This window comes from Accipiter gentilis, chromosome 2, assembly GCF_929443795.1.
Source record: "Accipiter gentilis chromosome 2, bAccGen1.1, whole genome shotgun sequence".
Classification (NCBI taxonomy): domain Eukaryota; kingdom Metazoa; phylum Chordata; class Aves; order Accipitriformes; family Accipitridae; genus Astur; species Astur gentilis.
The window spans coordinates 8,716,261-8,740,697 of record NC_064881.1 but is presented as its reverse complement, the minus strand read 5'-3'; the positions used below and the strand labels follow the sequence as shown (position 1 = coordinate 8,740,697).

The 24,437-nt window shown below is 39.6% G+C and overlaps 1 protein-coding gene across 2 annotated transcripts in view; it reads right to left on the bottom strand.

The window, feature by feature from the left end:
* SPIDR (scaffold protein involved in DNA repair) overlaps positions 1-24,437 on the bottom strand; it is a 209,157-nt gene that overhangs the window by 105,409 nt on the left and 79,311 nt on the right. For both annotated transcript variants that reach the window (XM_049827826.1, XM_049827836.1), the window contains exon 8: positions 22,197-22,416. In XM_049827826.1, the coding sequence (XP_049683783.1) occupies positions 22,197-22,416 (220 nt within the window). The remainder of the gene's footprint in view (positions 1-22,196; positions 22,417-24,437) is intronic.

Sequence of the window (24,437 nt, the reverse complement as noted above, 5' to 3'; positions counted from 1 at the left end):
GTGTAGGAAATTCCTCAAGATCAAAAGCAAAATTTAAGACAATGACACAAGAACAAAAAGTAGCATGACAACCGAAGCATAGACACGAATCGCTGAGATTTCACACAGCTACCAAGACTGCAGTGCAACTAGCAGCAAAACGTATCATAGAGTGGAGAGATCAGAAAGCTATGCCAGAACAGGTAGCACAAGGAGACCAAGATATCTGAGAAGGCACAAGCTTACACTGCCACAAACAGAAAGCTCTTTGCAGGGCATGTCTGTATTAAAGACAGGAACCAGTCTGTGAAGTATGATATTACTAGAAAGGACTCCTGGATTCTACTAGGGCAGATTCAATTACAAAAAGCTGACCGTAAAATGAGATGTTCTTACTACGCTGACACATGTCATACCAACATGTTTCCTGGAAAGCTGGACAACATTCATGCATAATTTATGTTTTTTTAAAGTTTGGGGACAGAATCTTCGCAAAAAGGTACATTCTGTGCCTCATCCAAACTAGAAAAGGGTCAAGCAGCAGCGGATTGTAGAAGGGGTTATCTGGAGTCAGGCAGTCCAGTTGAGGCATGTCCACCCAGGTCAGATGACACATCTATCTAAAGGGGGCACAAGCAAGGCTATTAGTTCATGGCTCTTGTCCTGAATTTACCGACAGGTGGCTAGAAATAATGTAAGGCCTATATCATTTTTCCCAGTACAGTGGTGGGTGCCAGGACACAACCAAAGAAAAGATGCTTATGCAACTCTTAAAAGAGATTATGCAGCTGCTATAAAATCTTGGAGGAAACTGGCAGATACGAGTAGGAAAACAGCTTTCTCTTGGAGACAGGTAGCTGGCAAAGTTAGTCATTAGTAAAAGTGGATTTGATTGGGAAATTTTGTGATACATGTGCAGCCTACAATTATTTCTGTCCACAAAAATCATCATCAGCTCTCATGAACTGTATTTCCATTAAAATGACTAAGACTGGGACTTTTTCACAGTGGTGAGCTAATAAATGAGCTCACTGCACATCATGGAAACAGCCTTCTCCTATGTTCCTATACTTCCTGCACAGAAGTATCCTTTTTCTCTTTGCTGTTGTCAGATGAGGACCCTGCTGGACACCTAACATGACTCAGGCCCAGGGCAAAAACTGAGAAGAACAGTTAAACATGATCCACCTACATGAGGGAAACATAATTCCTCAGGGAAGCTGTGCATCAGTTATTCTCAAGCCAGATGCTGTAGGTTTGGTATAAGAGGTATGGGTTTCGTGTTTTGTGTGCAAAATGTGCTGGTTTATACTATAGGTTCAAAAATTATTTGCATTGTGGTTAGAAGTAGTCTGCAGATCATTCACTGTTACATAGTTCACTAGTAAGATGTAAAAAAGGGTTCTAAACATCTCTATAAGTAGAGGTACAGAGCTGTGAATGAAGAATAGCCAATATAAAATTTTAGAAATTAGAAGCAAGTGTAAAAGAATTTTCACAAATTTGTATTCCATTTATGACACTCTGTGGGACAGTGCATACATTGGAGATCATCCCAAAGTCCTCAGTGCTTGTTCCACAGAAAAACAATAAGCACACACAAGAATACCTTAAAAAAATATACTGAATGCAAAAAAAAAAAAAAAAAAAAATTGAACTTCGCCCCTGCAATCTAATCACCAAAATTATATTTTGAGAGGTGGTACAGTTGAAAATGACTCCTCCCTCACTCTAGTTTCTGGCTAACATTAGCAGAAAACAGTATAGGGCATTTTCTGTTCAGAAAGAAAGAAAACGCACAGCCAATTACTCGTGAAGTGACTGCTAAAACCAAGGGAGGACGAAACCCAAGCACCAGGCTCTTCCAATGATCTTCTAATAGCAGCAATCAAATACCTGGCTACATTTCAGCTCCAACAATTGGAGCTGCAATCCCACCTCAGCAGAAGTGAGAAATACATGCAAGTAGGTGCCAAGCGAGTTTCAGTCTCAAATACTTCAGTATCTCCTACCCTGAAAGGCATTTTGAACTGCAGTGGTGTTAAAAGCCTTCATGCATGAACTCCTTAAGGCTCCTTTACAACAACCCGTTTACTGGGGAAACAGAGAAGTGTCTGTATTTTAGCAAAACAACCTGTTTTCCAAGTTCTAAAAATAGAAAATAAAAAAAATATTAAAAGTGTCTGTCATTTTGAAACCACTTGCAAGCATTTCATCCTAAGCAACACAGCCTCCCCCCTTGCTAAAAATAAAACAGTACATTACAGCAACATTTTTTGCTGGCTTCAGCCAAGGACTTGAAAACCTCCCCTCAGCCCAGACGGGCTGTAAGCTGTGAGTCAGCACTTCTCAGCATTTCTGGAAATTCCTCAGCAGAGCATCCACCCTGTAGCAGGAAGCCGCCTGCCCACTTCAGCCTGTACCAGGAAACAGGCAGGCGGTCACGGGCCTCACCTGAGCTGGGGACACAGCTCAAGAAAACTTCACAGAAACTACCAAACGCCCCCCGTTCCGCCAGCTCCCCCCGAATACAACGCCAGGGAATAAGCTCGGCTAACTCCTCAGTTGGCAGACAAATACAACTTCATGCAGTGCCAATGAATAGGAACACATAAAATTATTAAAAATTAAAAAACAAAACAAAACGAAACACATCAGACAAGGATGCTGGCAAGTCTCTATGGTGCAATTTAAATCGTATGAGCTTTCCTAGCCCAATCCTGAAGCAGCTCTACTCCACCAGCCCTGGGCAGGATCTGTCCCCTGCCTGAGGAAGTCTGAATTCTTGAAAACCAGAGCCATGCCCCACGAGGTAAAGAGGGAGTTCTCCAGTGGGGTACGGAGAAAGTGATTGCTTTCCCCAATCAAGATTATGAAGCAGCCACAGATTTAGGGCATCGCCATGCCTGTGAGTTGAAGGGAGACATGACCGCAGCTCCCTCTCTCCCTCCAGCAGTCCTTGCTTTACACAGAAAATCTTACAACCTGAGCCTTGTGATGGGAGAAGGATGCACGCCTGCCTGGGAGACACCCCAAATCTGCCTGTGTCTGTACAGGCTATGGTGTTATCAGGCATCTTGTCCCCACTGGGGCACCAAGCAGAAGCCCCCACGGAAGCTCTCAGTGCTCAAACACCCCAAATGCGTACAACCACCAAGGTGGAGACGCTGCTCTTGAAACTGGGATTTAACATGCACTTGGGTCTGCCTTTAGATATAAAGCAGTTATTTCACAAGTACTGTCTGTGGTGAATGCCGTTCCTACATTACCTCAGACTGAGCATCTACTCTTGTTTTGCTTTAAACACACACTCTGACAGGGACATTAAAGAGAGAGTGTTAAGGGAATAGGAAGTACTTTGTGAACAAGAGTAATTGCATGTTCTGACCTCTCCAGCTTACATCATATGCATTATCCAACAACCACAAATCAAGACGGAAACCGAATTTAAAGACATTAATTTTCAGCACAAAACGCATGTTAAAACTAACAGAAGAACAAGACAAATGTAGACTGTTTTCCTACTTGCTTCTTGCTTTCATACATGTGGCTATTCTCCCAGAAAAATCTTGTCTCTTTTTTTTTTTTAAATTAACATTTGTATAGAGGAAGCTGCCTAAAGTTGGGTACAAAAAAAAAAAAAAAATAAAAAAAATGTTTTTCTCAACTGTTTTTAAATACAGAGCAATGAGATTAAAGTGAGGCAGACAGCCAAATACCTCAGCCATCACAGTCATTAATAAACGCATTTAACATTCGTGCAGCTTTCGAATGCAGAACATCTGGTTCCAATTCCCAATCTGGCTTTTAATAAAAGTGCCTCCCCCACAATACTTTTATTATAAAGTGTTCTTTTCCTCCTCGCGCACTCCCCCCCACCCCCTTTTTTTTTTTTTAATTTTGGGGTTTTTTTTTTCTTTTTTCTTTTTGGAAGCGGCTGTTCCTTCCTTCTTGCTGGAAGCCACCTGACCACTGCCAGGAAGAGGAATGCAAAACATTCCCAGGAGCAGCTCCTGACGTCAGGGCGGGAGCATTCCTCCTCCTCATTCTCCTCCTCCTCCTCCTGCTGCTGCTGCCGCTGGCCACGGCCCGCCGCCGCCGCCCGGCCCGTGAAGTCCAGGCCTCGGCCCCGCGGCGGGGCCCTGCCGGCAGCTGCGGCCTGCCCTGAGTCACCCCCCGAGCTCCTCGCCCTTCAAGTGGATGGAGAGGCGGCAACGGCAGCCACCCAGCTTTCGGGCCTGCAAAAACGGGCGCTTATTTAAGAGACTGCATGTCGTTCCTGGTGCTTACTTGCTTTCCCCAGAAATACAGAGCTTAAATAAACCTAGGAAGGGGCGATGGGGCCCCAGCCAGGCGTCCTTACGTGGGCTCAAGCCACTCCAGAGCCGCTCCACGTACCCCTTTGTCTTGCCCTCAAAGAGGAGGTTCTGCTTTGGATAAACTTCAGGTCCCTGGTAGGTTTAAATCTGCTTAGACACCGACTTCTATGATTCTTTCATTTTACTTCTCGCTTCTTCACACGAAGGCATGCTGCAGAAGCCTGCCAAGGAAAACAGTGACGCACTGTTGCGGGGTGGTTTGTTTTTTTCACTTTTTAAAGACATTCCCAAGAGATTGTGACGTGATAAGGATACCTAGGCAGGCAGCCTTCATCAGAGGCTGCTCTGGAACATGGAACTTCTCAGGTTTTTTTCTCTTCTTATACAATATCTACCTTCTAATGCATAATAAAATGAGACAGGTAGGGTAGGATTTCAACTCTGCACATCTCTAATTTCATTTATCGGAACACATTAACAATAAATGGCATTATTTTGTTCTACTCTTAAACTAACTGTTAGCTAAAATTATACAAGAGAGATTCTTGGTTGAGTTGCAGTCAGTGAGTTTACTCCTTTCAATATGTTTAGTCCAGTTAGTCTGATATTTTTGGGACATAAATTTTTAAAATTCTATAAAATGTCCTGCCTGGGAAAAAAAAAAAGTCTCTGTATATTTTAATTAATAACTGTATCAAAGACAGTGAAGAGTAAGAAGAAACAGTAGCGGTTACCAGATCCATCATGAAGCTAAAGGAGAGTTCCCCAATTCTACCACACTAAGGGAGCAGGAAGGTAGGTTAGGGAATATGAAAAAAAAAAAAAAAAAAAAAAAAAAAAGAGACTGTGGAAGAATCTTCATTTCTAGGGGATGTGAAGAAAGAGCTCTTCAAGAACCACTTTTCCATTTCATGTGTCTCTAATAACAAGAAGTTTAAAATACATAATTTCATCACTCCAAAACCAGCAAAACCCTAATGTATGGATATTAGTTTAATCATTATTTTCCAGTGAACACAAAGGAAGCCAAAACTCATCTTGAACAGCTAAGGAGTATGACTGGTGGTAGTAAAGTGTTCGCATATATCACTTTCCCCCAAAATATTTACATAATAGATATAAATTTCTCAATGTTGACTTACCACAATGAAAAAAAAATAATCTGGAAACACTAAGCAAGACAGTTGCATCATTTTCAATATTAATCATAATTAAGCAGCTATGTGCTTTTAGGGTTATCTGTTCAGCTGTAGTCTTAGGCATCAAGATCCAGATGGCTTCAGAACCTGCAGATCATCTGTCAGTCCCAGCTCCCTAGCTTCTCACTCCATCCGTTGCAATTTAAGAAATAAAAAATGTTTGGGTTTTCTCTTGATGTAAGGACTTGTTACTAAAAGGCCAAACAAATGTCTACCCTCTGACCAGCCTCATGCCATCTACAACTTTTTTAAGGAAACCTGCTCTCTGAAGAACTGCATGCTAAGTAAACACATTGCTTTCCTGGTAGGAAGCCTGCAAGTGTTGGTTACCCCAGCCGGCCACATCTGACCAGCTAGAAAACCCAAAACCACCTTTTTTGCCCTCTTCTCCAGAGGTCACTAATATTCAAATGATGTATCATATAAACAAATCAGTGTTGCTGGAGAACGTGACAAGAAGATTCATTCATTTTATTTTATAAAACTTGATGGGGACCTGGAAAAGCACTAGTCAGCTTCCTGCAGCCATTGCAGCCAGTGGCTACTGAAAAAAACCAGCTGATCTCTGCTTTTAGATACACATATATCAATTTAACTGAATTTCACTGATGTCAACAGACAGCCATCAGTATACAGGAGTATTAAAAATGGTAACTTTTTTCATGTTTTGCAACAAAATGAGAGAAAAGGAAAGTGCAAGAAGTTTCTATCACTGAAAAACAGAAGTAGGAGGAAATATAAGAAAAATATCCTATCGCCTAAATAAAATAAAAGTAGTGGCTCAGTAGAACTAGTTGATTTTCTAAGCTAAAAGGCAAAGTGAAATATGTCCTCAGTACCTTCTAAAATTAAGCACAAGCTAAGGTGGCCTGCAGCCATTGAAGAATATTATACACTTCTTGGTTCTTGACATTTTTTCTCCATTTTCTATTTTTCATTTTACGCCACACACAGAGATAGTTACACACAGGTTTTTTTCAGCTCTATATTAGGGATTTAAAAGTTCTCCATTTTTTCTTCAGAATTTTTTTTTTTTTAAATAAACTTTATCTTATCAAAATGTAAATACATGCAAATCATAGTAGGTCACTTCTGAAAAGCAGACTTCAGAACTTCTGAAATATTAACATTTTAAAATGTTTGACTATTTAATCCCTAGTATTGAAGTTTGGATGGGGATTACAACAGGCACAGCATACAGAAGTGTTGAGAAGGGGGGTGTGTTCTTAAATTCTCCGAAGCTTAAATTCATTCTCTTCTCCTGTGTTTTAGCTGCTTATTCATTCTATTATTCTTTTATCACCAGCAATAACACTGGGATGCCAAAAGCATCAATGAAGTCACAGTGAGAACTTCCTTCTATGCATGGTACACAGAATTAGGCTTCAGGTGTGTTTCAGGAGGCCGCCTCAGGAACCTGTGACTCACAAGCCTTGTACCAAGAACGCACTGCCATTCAGTCATGGCCAACTTTCTCCTGGCAAAACCTAGCAAGAGATTTTATCTCCATCCATTGGAAATTCAGCCTCCAAAGACTACAGATACTTCAATGAAAAGATTATTTTTCACCAAAAGAGTAACACAGAGTAACACAGTGATATATATGTTTGCTACCAATTGGCAGAACCACAGCAGTTTACTTGAGTTTTAGAGGGAGAAGCATCCTTCTTTTCTTGAACTTACAGAAAAGGGATTCAGTCATGAGTACCAAGGTTTAGAAAACAATGGGTACAGAGAAAAAGAGATCAAAAAATTGAGTAATACCCAGACATCAGTAAGAAAAATACATTGACTCTCTTCGCCTGGTTACTTTTCTGTACCTTTCTTGCTTACACTGCCATTTGAGTGGATAACACTTTTTCTCCAAGACTAAAATTTCAGTTGGTAACAGTGTGCCCTGTAACACCTGAAATACTTTTAACTGCAAAGGATCAGAAGCAGGGGGAAAAAAACCCCAACACCTTAACTTCATAGGTTCACTTTTACATCTGGTAAGCAAAACAGCCCCCCAGACACCAGCTGCTAATGATGCACAGCCCTGTTTACACAGGGCTAAGAGCAGAGCCCTCTGAGAACCAAACTCTCCCTGAGGTTTTGGAAGGCTGTATTGGGAGAAGGTAGCAATTTCTTCACAGGTCCTCATCTTCACACACAACCTACAGAAACTCTGTTTTCAAGTCTGTCCTCCGTACTTTTTTGTAGTATGCTCCCTCTGGTTTTTCTTTTCATGAGTCTCTGTTTTCTGCTGCTGGCTGGACCTGGCAGTGGAAGTGCTGAACAACAGGAGCGGGTCCAGCCCTGTTGCTGACTCAGATCTGAGAGCCTGTGCTCATCAGATTTCACCGCCGCGTTCCAGATTTCGGTACCCAAAAAAATTCAGATACTTATCTAAACAAAACTTCCTGAGGGTGAAGTATCCCTAGGACTAAGACACTTTGAGGGCTGATACACGCTTGAGCAAGAGCCCATCAGCATGCACCAGACAGCATGCCAACTGCGCTTAAAGCAATACCTACCTACAGAACTTCAACTTAGTCCAACTGGGTAAATTACCAAGTTAATTGCCTTGGTATTCATATTTACATTCAAAAAAAGGATACACAGATCTGAGGTCAAATCATTACACTGTTCTATTAAAAACTTTGGTTTAGGCAAATGGACTTCAGAAAACTTCTTTTGTAATGTAAAATGGAACCATCTGTACATAAATTTTGGGAGTTATTTTGATGTTAGGTTTATTGATATAATTATGTCATTACTAAGCTGTTTACTGTTACAGGCTCCTAATAGCTATGAGGGCTTGTTAACAATACTCTGAAATCACAGGGAAGTCTCTTTCCCTTTGGTTTGGAAAGAGAAAACAAAAATTCTAAATGTGTTTATTTCCACATTTTATATTTGCACGTAGCATCTACTTCCTTTAATGTGAAAATTTTATGAACACGAAGCTTTTGCCTCAATTTGTTTAGCTTTACTGCTTGGACAGCCATATTTTTATTGTCACAACAGTATGAGACCACATCACTTAAGCAGGGCTTAAAGAAAGAAAAGTCCCAAGATGAAGTACTTCTTCATATTCACTTTATTCTTAAAGCAATAAGACGACTGCTACTGCAATTACTACAAAAAGAAGTAATTACAAAAATTATGGTGGTAATAACCCACCGTATCTTAAATTGTTTACTTTTTGGAGTTGGAGATTATTGGTTTTCCAATTTCAGTTTTGAAAAGGAAAAGTCTCCCACACAGCTCAGCAAAACAGATTTCTCAAATAAAGCTTTCACTGGCTTGTCATTTGATTTGGAGGGACAGAATATAGCAGATTCTGCCAGACAAACTGCTCGAAACCCCAGCTGGCTTCTGAAAGGTAAAGTATCCATACAGCTACGGATTTTGCTACCCAGAAAACAATCTTTGTTTAACAGAGACCAAAGCAATACCAGAAGCCTTCAGCATATATTTAATGCAGTGAGTAACATCCCCAAGAAATACACCAGTCAGGAGGGACACACACACACACACACACACACACAGAGATATACACGGATACAACTTCACAGACTGATTAATTGAACTCCTAGAAATTGTACAGCATTACGCACCTAAACTCTGCCATCCTTCCTTATGAAAAACAACAAGTAACTAGATAAGACGTCCAACAAAAATTGTTATCTCTGTTGCAAATAAAGTTAAGTACGAGGGTGGGGGATTACAAGGTAATGTCATCCTATTTGCTCTCTGCTTACCTTAAAGTACATCAAGAATTTGTATTTTTTGCCCCATGTGACCTCCTAAATGGATTAAATCCATTACATCTTGTCAGAGAGGCTTGGTAAGGAACACAGAGCGAGAGGTGAACCGAGTAATTAAATGTTGAAAGGTTCCATGATAATTTAAAAATCAGTGATGGATTTACTACAGCAGAATCAAGAGACGAGAGTCAAGAGGAAAGGAATGGGATAACATAAACGAAGAACTTGTGTACTTTCCCTGGAGGGTAGAGAATTAGCATTAGACAGAATAAAATATTAAAAATCACAAGACATAAAAGTTAGAGAGGCTAATTTGAAGTAGTTAAGGAGAGGAGAGGGAGAGGGAGAGGGAAAAACATCCCCACAAACAGGTCTGCTAGGCTTCCAACAGGTTAAAAGCCTGTCACAGCCAGGAGGTAGCTCTTAACAAAACTCATGACATCCAGGGAAGTTCTCCAGTTTCTCCCCAGCAAGCTCGCTTCAAAGCAAAGTTGGTAAGCATCTTGGGGGGGGGAGGGTGGGGGGTGGTGCAGAAAATTACGGTGGGTTTCAGAAACATTTACAAGTGTTTTGCAGAAATGAAACTTCAGTTAATGAGATTAGTTTCGCTCTCTGGGTGGAGGATGGCTCGTCAGCATGCAAGGTCAATGGCAGAAGTCTTTAAGAGCGTTACACTAAATGTCGCGCAGCCTTCTTCAGTGTTATGGAGGACAAAGCTGTGTAAACAGTGCAATGAACGTATCAGGCACATCCCTACATTCAGAACAGATAATGTACCGAGTTATTAAAAGTTGTGCAAAAGTGACGGCGCACAAACCTAAACAGATCCCCCTTTTGCAGACCCTTACTTCGCGGCCGTGAAACTTTGACTCCAGAAAAAGTTCTGGACACATAAGCGCTGAGGCTATCTTGGAGAGATCAGTCACCGGAGACCAGTTTTACCTGGGCTTCTCCTGACAACATTGCCACCTTCCGCAGCCGGCGGGAAGGGAAGGGAAGGGAAGGGAAGGGCAGCGGGCGCGGCGGGAGGCACCGAGCCCAGCTGGGGTCCTGGCACCCTGGGACTCGGCCAGCCCTCCCCCGCACCTGGGAATGACTGCGGAAATGCTATTTAGAAAAGCGTTTGCCCACCACTGCGCTGCGTGCAGTGATTCCTGTCGGCAGGGATTTCTCAAGGAGAAATAGACGTCTTTCCATAATGCTCACCACGCCACCTGGAACACTCCTGCCCTGCGAGGCTCAGCCCCTGCCCAGCTGCACGCCTGTTTGGTTGGGTCTTCGCTGCCACTGCAAGACCACGCTGCAAACCATATTGCTTAACGACCCTCACTTAAAATATTTTATTTTCAAAGCAAAGGATGTAATTGATTCAGTGTACAGCACAGTCCCAAGAACAACTGGTCTGGTACCACCGAGGGACAACGAGCACAGAACACCGAAGGGAAATACAATCAAGGGAAAGCATTCTGCACCACATAGTAAAATAAAGATAGTATTGAGTGCATTGCCAACGCGACCGCTAGCATCACTTCCAAAATAGCCTAGGAAGCTGAGGAAAGCCAAAGCAGAAGTTAAGAGAAGATTACCACTCTTTCGATGCCCAGACGGAGGACCTCTCATTCCAGACTCCAGCCCTAGCACATTTGATTCCGGTCATGCCCACTTTCAGTCAAGGGTGATAACAAACCACATGTGCTACTCTGGCTTCTATGTTTTCATAATGTAGGATTTACACATGTCAATATGTGCATTTTATCTAAGTTTTAATATCTGATGGCATTCTACAGTAAGGCTGGATTTTGTCTTGGTAGCTTGCCGGGAATATTTTCCTCCGAATTGTCCACAATACATGTATAGTTAATAAAGCAGTAGCATTATGATAGCAGTTAAATAAACAAACTACAACTAATAATAAATTTAATACATTAACTAATAAATTTAGTCCACATTCTGGATGGAAAATGGCTCTACCTAGACATAGCCAAAGTACATCAACGCAGCCAATAATGTGGGGTAGGAAATTACTTTTCAAGAAAAGCTTCCAAAAAATCAACACTACAACCAAGTAATACCTATATGAATTTAGAAAATGGGTGTTGAGAGTTTAATCTAAGTAGACACAGAGAGACTTTACATGTAAGATTACATATATTTCCAAATCTCAGACCCCTTCATGAAGGCAATCTTCAATGTGTAGGGTTTGCCTAAGAAAAAGATTTGTGATCACAGGTAAGGATCCTGATGAATTAACAACTGGAAGACACAGGAAGAGAATACTTTTATAGGTAGTCTAATCTAAAAAATAAATAGATCTAAAAGTTGCCTTTCTCCCCCCCCCCCTTCCCACCCCCCACCCCCCCCCCAAAAAAAAAGGTGTAATTTATATTTAGGTTGTGGAAATAATTTCCCCTCCCTTGTTTTCTCCTCTAAGCTGAGCTGGTGCTAAGGGCAATTTCCGGGTAACCAGTAAACCTTATGGGATTCTACTCCTTCTGAGCAGCAGTCCTCAAAAATCAGGAAATTACAGCCATATCTGAAGAGACCAGCAGCCAAAGGCAATTCTCAAGGCTTAGGTGGACTGTTCTACAAGTTGATAATGTGGTATGTTGATGTTTACTTTTAAAATAGGTTTCGTTTTGAGTATAGCTAGCAAATGGCTCCCTGCTATACAGCAAGATTGGAAAGTGAACTCCTGGAGTCAAATACCTCTCAGCAAAATTAAACAATCACCTCATGCACAACTTCTCAAACCACAAGACATGAGTGTCAGCCAAAGGAGGCTGCAAAAAGACAAAATACTGGGCAGCTTATTTATTTTTGTGTGAGAGATGGAAGGTAAGAAATATTTGGGAAGATAATAAAGAACTATGCTATTCTATATAAAAAGTTTTCAAATAATTTGAAGACCAACTATGATACAGATATACTGTAAATCTGGGCTCCTTTAAGCCGACCAACCCTGTAAATTCCAGCAACAGCCCATATCAATAAAATGTATCTCTTCCTCAATCTGTACATTCACAATGCATAAAAATAGTACCAGCCCTATTAAATTAGTATTTGTGACAAGCTCAGGGAACCAGAAGACAAGCAGTACTTGCTGAGGCACAAATGTAATGTACAAATCTCACATAGTTGCATTGCCCACGTTTCTCAAAAATGAACCTCAGCTTGGAGCAGTAATTTGTTTCCGGGAAACACAAAAGGCAGACTTGCTGTGCCATGCTGGGAAGACAAATGAAAACACAAATACAATCAATGCAATTTATCATTTTCTACTGAATCGAAAGCGTTTTCAATTTCGGTGCTTTCACTGTGTTCTAGCATGCAGCATTCTAGTAGATATTCTGCCAGGTTTCTCTGCAGTAGTTAAGTAAAGTTATGATCTACAATGTCTATCCCAAGAATACTCTGAAGATGGCAAAAGGGGGTATTTCTTCACAGCCTCAGTTCAAATTACAAGGTATTATCTGAAGATGCTGACAGGCTTGGGTTTGCACTAACAGATGTGCTGTGAACAGCAGCAGTCACTTCAAGGTAAACATGCAGTTGTCTCTTTTACACCTGCCAAGGACCATGGAGACTAACTGTGGACAATGATGCAAAGCCCATCATCATGATCTGCACTACAACAAACATGTACCACTTATTAAAAAAAAAATAAATAAAAATCCAAGACTTAAAAAAGTGGGAGATAAAGAACCAGCAAAACCAGAACCATCCACAGAAAAGTGGCTTCTAAACTCTATCAGGGAGAGAGACGACAGATACCATTTAAAGAGTCCAAAGAAGTGAAAGCGAGGAAAACAAAACAAAACAAAAAAACACGCACACACAAAACCCCCTTCCCGCATACTGCCAAGTATGATATTTTTGGAGCTGCATCAGTGATCTAGCTTTCAAAACACACAGTGCATCCCTCAAAGGTAAAATTAATGGTTGTACACCACTTCTAATGTCACGGATACTGTTCTGATACTTCTGCTGGGAGAAACTTGGTCTGCCAGAAGGCCATACTGGGACAGTAACAAGAGGAATACTTTTTCAAGACATCTCAGGAAGCTGTCAAAGGAGCCTACCACTCAGGGAGAAGTAATACATTGCAATCTGCGTGGTTAATGTTGACTCAGAAGATTGGTAGGAAGAGAAGCTTCATCAAACACACAAAAGGCTGCACTGAATCTTTCACAGCTGAACTGCTTTATATACCAAAGTACATTCTTACTGCCAAAAATACATAAAACCATGGGCATTTTTTCCATGAGCTTTTACTGAAAGGAAAGCAATCTGCCTGGAAGAAGCAACAGCAAAATTTGTTCTCCCCTTTCCCCCCATGCCTCTGCCCCCCCAGGATAGCAGAGATGTTTTAAATACTGCATTTTGGGTAGCAACATTCCAATTTTTTCCAAATATTTGAAAGCAACATTCCCCTTTTGAAATACTTGGGGGTTTAATTATTATTTCTGCTAGGAGTATAGTAATTAACGTTTGCTTACCTACACTTAAATATGACATTCAGGAGGAGGAGTCTGAGAAAGCATATCTTCATGTTGAAGGGAATCACCAGACATGACAATTTGGTAAATTCACACTTTATCTCTTTGCCTATTCAAATTTGCATAAGGACACAAGTGTGCTTAGCATGAAAAACCACTGTGGTATAAAATATCCAGCATATTCAAAGCCCAACATAACTGCATACAGAACTACATGTAAAAATCTTACCATAACTACACACCCACCATTGCAGTAGCAAATCACACCTGCTAAAGAGTATGGCACTTGACTTTAAAATTGTTTCTCCACCATGAACTATGGAAATACACTGTATTTCACAAAGTAAGAGTGCTGAACAGCAATCCAACAAGAAGAAATCATTTTTCAAAAAGCAAATTTTTTAAAAAATATTAGCTGATTACTGATAATCTTAAAAACATTTAAACAAACCCATTCACACAGTCAGAACTTGCTCTTTAGTGGTTAAACTACTGCAGGAATTTTGGCACATAGTCTTTTTACAAATTAAGTATTGTTTTACATGTCCCAAATGTGTTAGTCATAAACATTAGCAGAGGAATACAAATCACAACTTTTTAATAACCTTGCAGTAATTCTGAACTTGTTCATCTGAACTTATTTAGCTTGTTTTTCCTTCATGACTGGATAAAGCAGACTGCAGGATTTTGTGCAGTGCCAGGTCTTGGCTCCATCAGTTGCTCATTAAACAAGATCTGGAATTTAGCATTGGATTGAATGCACATGGGAACTCATGTGAAGCTGCTCGTATATCATTGATAGCTCCGTTGCTAACACAGAGTTTATCCAAGACCGTACATTTTTCGTTGACTTGAACAAAGCTGTTTGCCATCCTCTGTTTTTGACGTCAGTGGTCAACTACCCACTAACAGTATCTGTCACTACAAAATGCTTGGAATTTCCTCACTTACAAAAGCTGGAAAGTTTCAAGTACAGACCTTTCATTAAAAAAAAAAAGTACACATTATTAGATTTTCAGGATGACAGTATTTTGTGATTATTAGGAAAGGACATTTTCATTCTCACTGAATATTCTTTCCAGTAACTTAAGAATTCAAATGTAAAAAGCATCACTGACTGTAAGGAACAGATGTTTAAAAACATAATTTTCCTCTTCTGTTCCTAAAACCCATGGACTAAAATGTATGCTAATTCCTTGATACATAAGCACCACAGTGAAGTGATTAAGATTCTTCCATTAACTGGATACTACAATAATTGCAGTAGGATTAATGTTGGATGGTATCCAGTATTTAACAAAAATGTAGAAAACCACCACCCCCAGCATAAACCAGGCTATTTACATTCACTGCCTCTTTTCTACACTTCCTTTATTCTTAAAAGTGAAAGAGCCCATATTGAAGAAAGTCATCCTGGTGAAGGCACCCTCCAGAACACAGAATTACCTCCCAAGAACAATACTAAATGCTCCTTCTAGGCAAGCTCTGTGCAGGCTACCTGGGTAGCCCTCGCTGCTTGCGTGAGCCAGGAGAGTAACAACTGACTGCATATACCCAATTCAGACATCCATCTGGACAGAGAGACGTATTCTACCCCTGCTGGAGGTTTTTGTGCTGACAACAATGCATTTCAACCTTGATCTAAAAACCAAGCTTCTGCTTCACAAACACACCACTCACTTCTGACCCCTCTGATTTGGTGGAAAGCAAACAATCAACAAAACCCAGCACTTCATTGGTACAATACAGTGGAAAGTCCCCTTTTTCAGCATGTCGAGATACCATCAGCTATTAGCCCAGAAGAGAGACGGTCATGTTTAAAAATCCAGTTTTATTCTTCTACAGAACTCTGGATTTACTATCTTGAGGCTCCCATCTTCCCCAAATATGCTTCCATTCTTTTCTCCATAGAAAACCCCTTTCACAGAGAGCAGTTCTTTCATCTTTGTTTTTCAGGGTACTAACATATTATGTATGACATTCATATAATACATCTATCTATACCATAGTTATAAAAATAAACAAGTCTATCTCACTGTAGAAGTGTAATCATGTTACTATGTTTATTAGACATAGCCCATATCCGAAATACCAGGTATCTCTTGCTTCAGGTGGTTTTGACAAATCACAGAAATGGCATAAATGACTTGTTCTTCTCTTGGAATCAAAGGTTTGTAATTCTGTATTTTTCCAGTTATGTCATCCACCTATGAAGGAGCATAATTATTCATTCATTTGATTACTAAGAAATGGTATTATTTCAATTTTCTACATGCAAGGTGAACAAACACAAATAATACTAATGGCTTAATGTCTCTAGTTCTAGAGACATAAAATAGGATACAGCTGAGCAGCTCTACACATACAACCTTCTCCCTTTACATGAGGGGATGGACAAAAAAATCAAATTTATTTTTAAAAATAGAAAAATTAGTAAAACCCTAAGGATTGCTCTGTCAAAATGGATAAAGCAACAGAAGTATTGAAGAAATTACATTAAAAGCTGTTAGAGAAAACTTTCAGTTCACAAAAAGTATATGTATTCCTATTTTCAATAGACAACTCGCCTCTTTTGAAGTGAATGCACTAAGAAAGGTATATCCTAACAAAAAAAATATAAACACTTGCAAGAAACCTGCAGCTGCTTCAGCTTCTTCTGAAAGGAGCTTCAATTTTCACAACTGCATGATCTCTGAGAAACAATTCGAAGCAGATAATATGATCTGATCTTTGGCTCCAAGGCCATTCCTGTATGTACTTCAGAAATAGTGCCCACACTGGCTTTACAGCTCTTAAGTTTTGTAGAATTTTATCTCCTGAGTGAGCCTCCTCCTTCTTATCAGGGTTTTCCCACTCTGCTATTGTAACATCTTCAAAGAAAGAATGCAAAGGCAGAGCTAACATCTTTCCAAGGGGAACAATCTGACTGGTGATCTTACCCCCCCCCCCACCCCCACCCCCCCCCCCCCATCTTCCATCCATTTGAATATTCGTATGCGTATGTATATATATATTTATTTATAAATGCTTGGATTTCATGAAAGGAAGATGGTGAACATAGATCATTTTTGTCCAACTGATCAATCAAGCATTCAAAGAAGCTGCCTCTCTGTGGAGTAAGTAGAGAAACTGAATTTATGCAAAAGATGTTCCATACATGTCTTGAATTCATATTTGTATTTTACCTCTATGGAATGAGAAAATTTTAAAGGATATAGATGCTTTCCTTCTTACAGAGCAGCAATAGGTCATTTCTGCATTTCGTTAATACATGAAGCCCAAGATCCTCCTTTTTTCATATGATCTTTCTTGTGGTAGGGAGGTATTCTGTAACAATATTCTTAAATGCTTTCCTTGACTGGTGAGAGCAACAGTGATAAAAAGTCTCTGTCTTCATCAAATGGAAGGCAAACCCTCTTTAACACCAGTCACACTAGTTCAGAACACCTATTTCATGTTACCTCCCTGTGTTGGTACTCTTATTGCTCACCAAGATTATGTAAGGCCATGCAAGGTAAGACAGTGTATTAAGTAAGACAATGCAAAAATCACAGTAACATATCCATTTATTTAAGTCCTGTTGTTGAGCCAACAAAACAGACTATGGCATGTCCAGGGTAATTCTAAACTAGAAGAATACATAAGTCCACAAAGCTAGATTGCTTCCTGTACATAAACTTGTTCAGAGCTTGCTTGTATATTTCTACAGCAACTTCCACCACTGGCCCACCTTAAAGGACTTGAGACACAAGGTTTCATCACTGTATATCAGCTGATCTGCAGCAATGTTTTGTATGAGCTCTTCTTGGCAGTAAATAATTCAAACTCTTCTAAACCTCTTTCATTAAGGAGGGTCCGAATCCAGTATAATGCAAGTAGAAATGGGAAGTCCACATTAAACACTTTCACCAGGCACTAGAACACTTTCCAAGCTGAGTAATTATGATTCCCCTTGGTTTCATAGGTTAAGAGAAACTAAATAACAACTTTGAAGTTGCTTGTTGATGTCACAGAGCTGTGTTTTATATACTTACCATATTGAGTTCCTAAAATAAACTTCTTCTTTTTTTTTTTTTTTTTTTTTTTTTTAAAGCACAGAGAAGTTGCATAGGAAATAGCGGCTATCCAGCCAAGGATCCTGTCTTCTGCAGGGCATAACAGCCAATGTTTACAGGCAATGTAAGAACAGAACACAAAGTGGTTCTGTCCCCTTCATACTGTCCCAGCCCTCCAGTCATCAGCAGCATATGAACCTCCTGAACTAGAGGTTTCATACCAGACCATCACATTCAATAAGTAGGGATTGATCTCTGAGCCTGTCCAGATCAAATGTGACCTGTGGTTTATTGCTATTGCCAACAACTGTATTAGTCTCAACATACTTCTAGTAGTTTAACTTCAGAAATACATAAAAAAAATTTCAAAGTTGTTAAATTTAATGGCAAGGAAAAGAATTCAAATCTGCATCATTTTCTTCAGGTTAATTTATCTTGAATATTCAACTGCAGGCATAACTATGAGCAGGAGGCAGGAGTATCTGAAGGAAACTGTCTATTCTAAAAGCCCTGCTATCAGCAGAAAAATGAATCCTGAAGTCTAAAAATATCAACTCTTATCACTTTCTGTGAGGTATGATAAATTATTTCTATCATTTTTACAATTAAACAAACAAGAAAAACCCAGGTAAGTTGAAGCCACAAAATCACCACCAGTAGAACTGGGAAGCCTTTGTTCCCATTCTCTCATGTCTTTGTAGTATCAAGCAGTGTTCACTTTTTGCTGGATATGTATTTCTGCAAAGTAAATAAAGACTTAGTAATCGATTTAATTACACTCAGTAATGATCTTTTCCTTTTCCAGCTGTTCAAAACACTTAATGATTCAGATTCAGTTTGTAAAAATTATGAGGTGCTCATTTAAAATCTTTATCCAAGAAATTGCTCAGGTACTGCAAAGACAACTGAAGGCAAGCCTACGCAGGCAGGGACAGGCAGGGCTGAGTTCTTTTGCCTGTTGTGTTCCCAGCTGCCCAGACACAAACCAGCTCCAGCCCAAAACACGCAACCGTTTTCATGTGATGTGTCCAAGTTAATAGGCTTTATTTAGATACAACACTGCAATAATACTTCTATATAACCTCAGAGCAGGCTCCCATCAGATGGCTCAGAGGCCAGGCAGCTGAGCTCCTTCCTCCACTGGACATGCTGGTTTGAAAATGTTAATCAGCTTATCAGGGTTGCTTTTGCTATAGCAAGTGACAGTTCTCACAGGAAAACCCTTTCATTTAAGACTGTAAATATATACCTTAAGACACTAGACCCAAAGAAATCCATATCCAGTTGTAAAGAAATCAGGGCTCAGTCTTGCAAATTCTTACTCTGACACAAAGTTCCTCTGAAAGTTGGTGGGACCACTCTCATGAGCAATGCCCAGGTTGATAAGATTCTTATAACCAGCCTCCTGTCAATGTTTTATTTTTTAAATTAAATTGCTTGTACTTTAGTGCTGAAGTATCATGGGATTCTGTATGCAAACAAATACCAACAAACGTATCAACAAATCTCTAAAAACTGTTTCCCAAAGTATTTATGCAAGTTTACCGCCAGAGACATTTCACGTACCAAGCTGTGCACTGAGTTCAAAACACATACAAATACAGTTACAAAAGCAAAGTCTAATTTTACAAAGGCTCCAAAATGATGCATTCAAATTTTGTTCACTAATAGTTACACGCAGAAGCCAGCAGCCTGTTTGTCTGCATCTTACCTACTCACTCAGCTGCCTGGTCAGAAAGCAAAAACCAAAGTCAGAACATAATTCTGGGGTGTTATTTTAAAGATATTGAGAAATTATACTCTCAGGACATTACTTTACAGCAGCAGAAGCAGTCTACTTATAAATCACTCCATCTCATCCCATTCTGCCTTACCATACAAGTATCTCAAAATGCAGGACAACAATGCATAGTGTGCTGTGTGTCCCAAGTACACACAGGTCATTCAAGGATTGTCTCCCCTCGCAGCTACTTCTTTTTTTGTTCCCTTTTGCTTCTGACTGGTGATACCAGTAAGATACATAAATATGCTTATTTCACCATGTCAGGGTTAGTTTTAGTTAATTTGTTTTTACGCTAGTCACACATTTGAATTGACAAGAAGGCATTTTATCACAAACAGTATTCGTTTTTAAAGACAAAAGTACTAATTCAATGCAGAGTAAGAGAAACTACATTTCATCATTCAGAGCTCTCAAGTAAGAGCTTAACAGAATAGAAGCTTGGAAATGTGACAGAGGAAACTTCCATTAAGTGTACAAGTCCAATTTCCAATTAATGTAAACTAAAAGTGCCAAATAATAATCTAAAACAAAAACATCCCTCATCCTCCCCCCTCCCTGCCTCCAGTAAGTTTAGTTTAACAGTATCTAGCCCAACTTCTTTTGACTTCTGGTTGACTAAACAAGGAGACGATGACATTAAGATTAATTCCAAAATGATAGAAAATAGGACTAGAGATGAGATATAATGCAATTTTGCCACTATTGACTAATGTCTTTATAAAGTGCCTTGAGAGCCACATAGGTAAGGAAAGCAACTCTGACAACGCAGACATATCCTCTGCCCAAACATTCTGGTTTTATGAAATAACTTTTTGGTTACATGAAAAGTGCATCCTACTAAAATAAAAAAACAAAAGCAAATAAAAAGTGATATTTCTGGGAAGACAGATAGCTATGAAGTTTTCTCAAGAAATGTCAGTTTACATATATATAGGAATGAGTTTTATGTCCAGAACATCTTAGAATTTAAACAAATGAGAAGACTACACTAGTACAGTTACAGATGCTTGTAGTCTGGAAAGGATCATATCAGTGCAGAGTTAACATCTTCCCAGAGCAGACACAGAACAAGCTGGAGCAGTCTGGGACTTAGACATGCTAAGCATACTGACAGTAACCATTCAGGATAAGAAAAAAAAAGTTGAATCATACCCTAACTAAACGGGTTTGCTGGTACAAAAATCTTTGTGTAGGTTAGGGTCTATACAGAAAGATACAGCAGCATAAATGCAATGCCTTGTGGTTTAAAAACAACAGAGGAAACCTGAAGAGAAAAACAGAACTAAGATGGAAGTTTGTAGGAGAGAGAAACAAGAAGAAAACAGGGGGAAACAAAAGCAAATGTGAAGCATGAAAAGAAGATTGTTGAAGGAAAATGTAAACAAGAACAAACATTAGTACCTTAAGGGTGGGAGGAAGAAAAAAAAAAAAGCAGTGACTTACTTCATATCAGACTAGGACTTAATTAATATTCAACTGTATTTCCCTTAGCTGCCAATCTATTTACATCTACACTATCAATAGTTGTATCTGTAGCCACAATAAAACACAATTAAGTATCCTCCCTTAATTTTTTGAATCGCCTCCAGAAAGACTTAAACAACATTTTAGAAGCAAAAGATTACAAACTGGGGAACCCTGAAAAGATTTGCAGCTATCAATGAAGATAACAACCAGATATAGACCTTTGCAAAACAGGAAAAAGTATTTTGCAAAAGGATATGGTCAAATGCTAGAGGCAGGGTTCTACTGCAGCTGGAGGCTAAAACTCAGGTAATGAATGCTGAAATACATAAGAAGAAAGTATTTCCTCTTTTATAATTTGGATGGAGAAGAGTGAAAAGAGGAGTAATATTCCCACTTCAAAGTTCTCTTTAATTTTTATGAAGAGTAGACCTTCCAACCTACAGCCACCAACAGCTAGCTGCTTTACTAGAGATCTCATCACTTTATGCTACCCCTTAAAATCAGGAAAGAAATCCAATTCAGAAAAAATTACAAATGTAGACCAGACATTTTAAAAAATTCCAAAAAGGGTTGCACTGAAGAGGGATTTGGGGAAGTGAAGACAGTGAGAGCAGCAGCAGCAGCAATACAGAACTACCAAAAAGATGTCTACTGATTCCTTAAGAATAATGTGAGTCCCTCTTTTCTTAGGGTTTTTTTCCCCATTTTTTTAGCTGCATGTTGGTTTTGCTGAATACTATACAGTTAATACAGACTTTTCCACTGAAACTTTATACCCATACTCACAGCAACAGATGAGCATTCCTGAACTACTTTGCTACCAGAAAGTATGCACTTTATTGGCCTTATCATTGATAAGACATTGCTCATGCCTTTCTATCCCTCTAAACATGAAAATATTAAGCGAAAACAAAACTGAGGCCCTGAGCAACACTAGAGGCATCACGATACACATTTAGTTGTTATCTGAGCTATCTTTAAGGCATCTGTCAAAGTCTCTCCAGCTGCCAGAGACAGATGACCGCAGGAGAGCCCTGCTCTCCCCCTAGCCCCCAAGGTCTTCCCTACAACAATGCAGCCAACATTCTACCAACCCCACATTGTTCTACAGTGCTACAGCAAGCATGGCTGGTTCTTCCTACTCACCATGGAGGGTAGATGTGGATGACATCCTGTGGCATGCTCTTCAGGTGAGCTGCTGTCTCTTTCGCAAAGAGGACTTTGAGTATTGGTTCTCCTGCATTGATGACAACATCCTCAGACGAAAGCATAGCAGGAGACTGTTCCAGCTGCTGGCAGATGGCAACTTGTATTGTACACTCCTCAAACATTTCTAAGATCTTCACAATTAAGACACCAGATTTATCTGGAAAGTAAATTGAAGAGAAAAATAAAAATGCGAAGTCTGGATAAGGAGAAAGAAATTCTGGCACTCTGAAGATGTGTATCCCTCTGCTCTCTGCAGATCTGTCTGACTGCAAAAAATCCACATATGAGTGGAATACATTGCCCCACCAAAAGACTTACATTAAAGTTTTCTGGTCATTTTTCTTTTCTTTATAGATACTATTAACTGTGCAGACAAAAGCCTACCTGCACTTCTTCCAAACATCAATGAACTCACAAACTTACAAGAAGCCCTCTCCCACCATGTTTGAACTTTTTGATCTTGCAACTCATTCACTTTGTTCAGTCTTTTTTTATTAGCTACTGCACAAAATAAATTTCTTTTAAAACAGAATAATCACACTGTGTTAAAAGTGAAGCTGTGTTTGCCCTCCTTGAACTTTCTCAAACCAACAGTTGTCAGGGACCAAGTTAGAAGAGTACCTGTTAGGTACAGAGCATCTAAAAGCTGATGACTCACGTAGAGACGAATGTGGAGAAAGAAGGAGTAAGATAGATGCACTGCCTAAAATTAATTATTGCAAAAATGATCATCTATTTTATCAGTAGGCAATCAGGATGCAGAAGGGTCTCCTGTTTTAAAGCAACATGAACAGATACCAGCACCCCCACAGTTCAGCTCTAAGCACTTTTGTCAATGCTGAACAAGAAACAGCTTTGCACTGAAATAAAATTACTCCTATCTCCCTTTGTAGTCTGCACAGGGCAACAGCTACTCAGACAGACCTCAGTCTGTACTGTAAGATTATGTAAGATTTCTTCTCTTTCTCACCTAGCTCCGCTCAGATTTTCACTCTGGTCACTGAGGCGAGAATTTTCATTATCTGCCTGCCAAATGCTACAAGCAGTTAGTGGGAAAAGACAGGGTGCCAGAGGACAGGGGCAACAGAGCCCCAATTCTACCCATTTGGATTCACAAGTTCTGTTGGGAAGAACACAGCATCCCAAGAAAAACAGCTGATATAAATTATTGTCTTCCCACAGCAAAGAAGAAGCAGGGGAGGAACTGTGAACGTGATACTGGAACTTAACGGCAGAGCTGTACTAGTTATTTGTTTGTTTATTTTAAGGCCCATTTCACAATTGTGAATGCCTTTCCCTTGGAAAATAAATCAAAATATTTTAGGTTTAGTTTATGAGAAACTTAAAAAAAATTAACCCAACCCTTAAGAAGCCCAAACCAAAGAAATTGGGCCCTAAATCCTTTCAGATTTATTAAATAAAGTTAAAATCTACAAAAACAGAAAATATTTTGTCACTGTTTTGTACTCCCCAGTCTTTATTACATTTTATACTGAAACTGAAATAAAGTAATTTTGAAATATAAAACTGAAATGTTCTCAAAACCCCTTTTATGTGAACCCAATTTTCATCACATGTACATGCTTCTGCAAGGCATCCTGCTTCCCATGAAACAGTATTTTCCAGCAGGATAAAGGGTTCCACCAGAAAGTTCCCCATGTGATGTACACAAGCCATTTCTGTCCAAGCCATTACAGCCCAACCTCCTTTTCCAGATCTGAGAAGCAGGAGTAGGAGAACCAATCCTTTCTGCCAAATCCTTTGAGACTGGCTGATGAAAAGAGATGGTTACCACCGCTACTAGTCCTTGCCCCTGTCACTTTCTCAGGGAAAGCTGTAACATTACAGTGCCACTCCAAATACTCACTGCACTCTGTTAAGGTCTGCTTACATGCAAACTTCTGCCAAGTGTGAGCATGGACTAGTTTTCTGTGCCTAAAGGCAAGGACTTAGAATATTCACACTTGAATTCTGTTTTGCCTGACTAGCTACAGTTGTAGTCCTCTGTCAACCCCAAGTCATCTGGCACTCATAAACAAATTCTCCCAACCACAAAAATTCTCAGCCTTCAAAGTAACTGAGCATTTACCTCACCCCTCTAGACATACTGCACATTTGCATTTTCAACCACTTTAAAAACCAAGTCAGAAAAAAAATCAACTTCAATTTTGAAACACA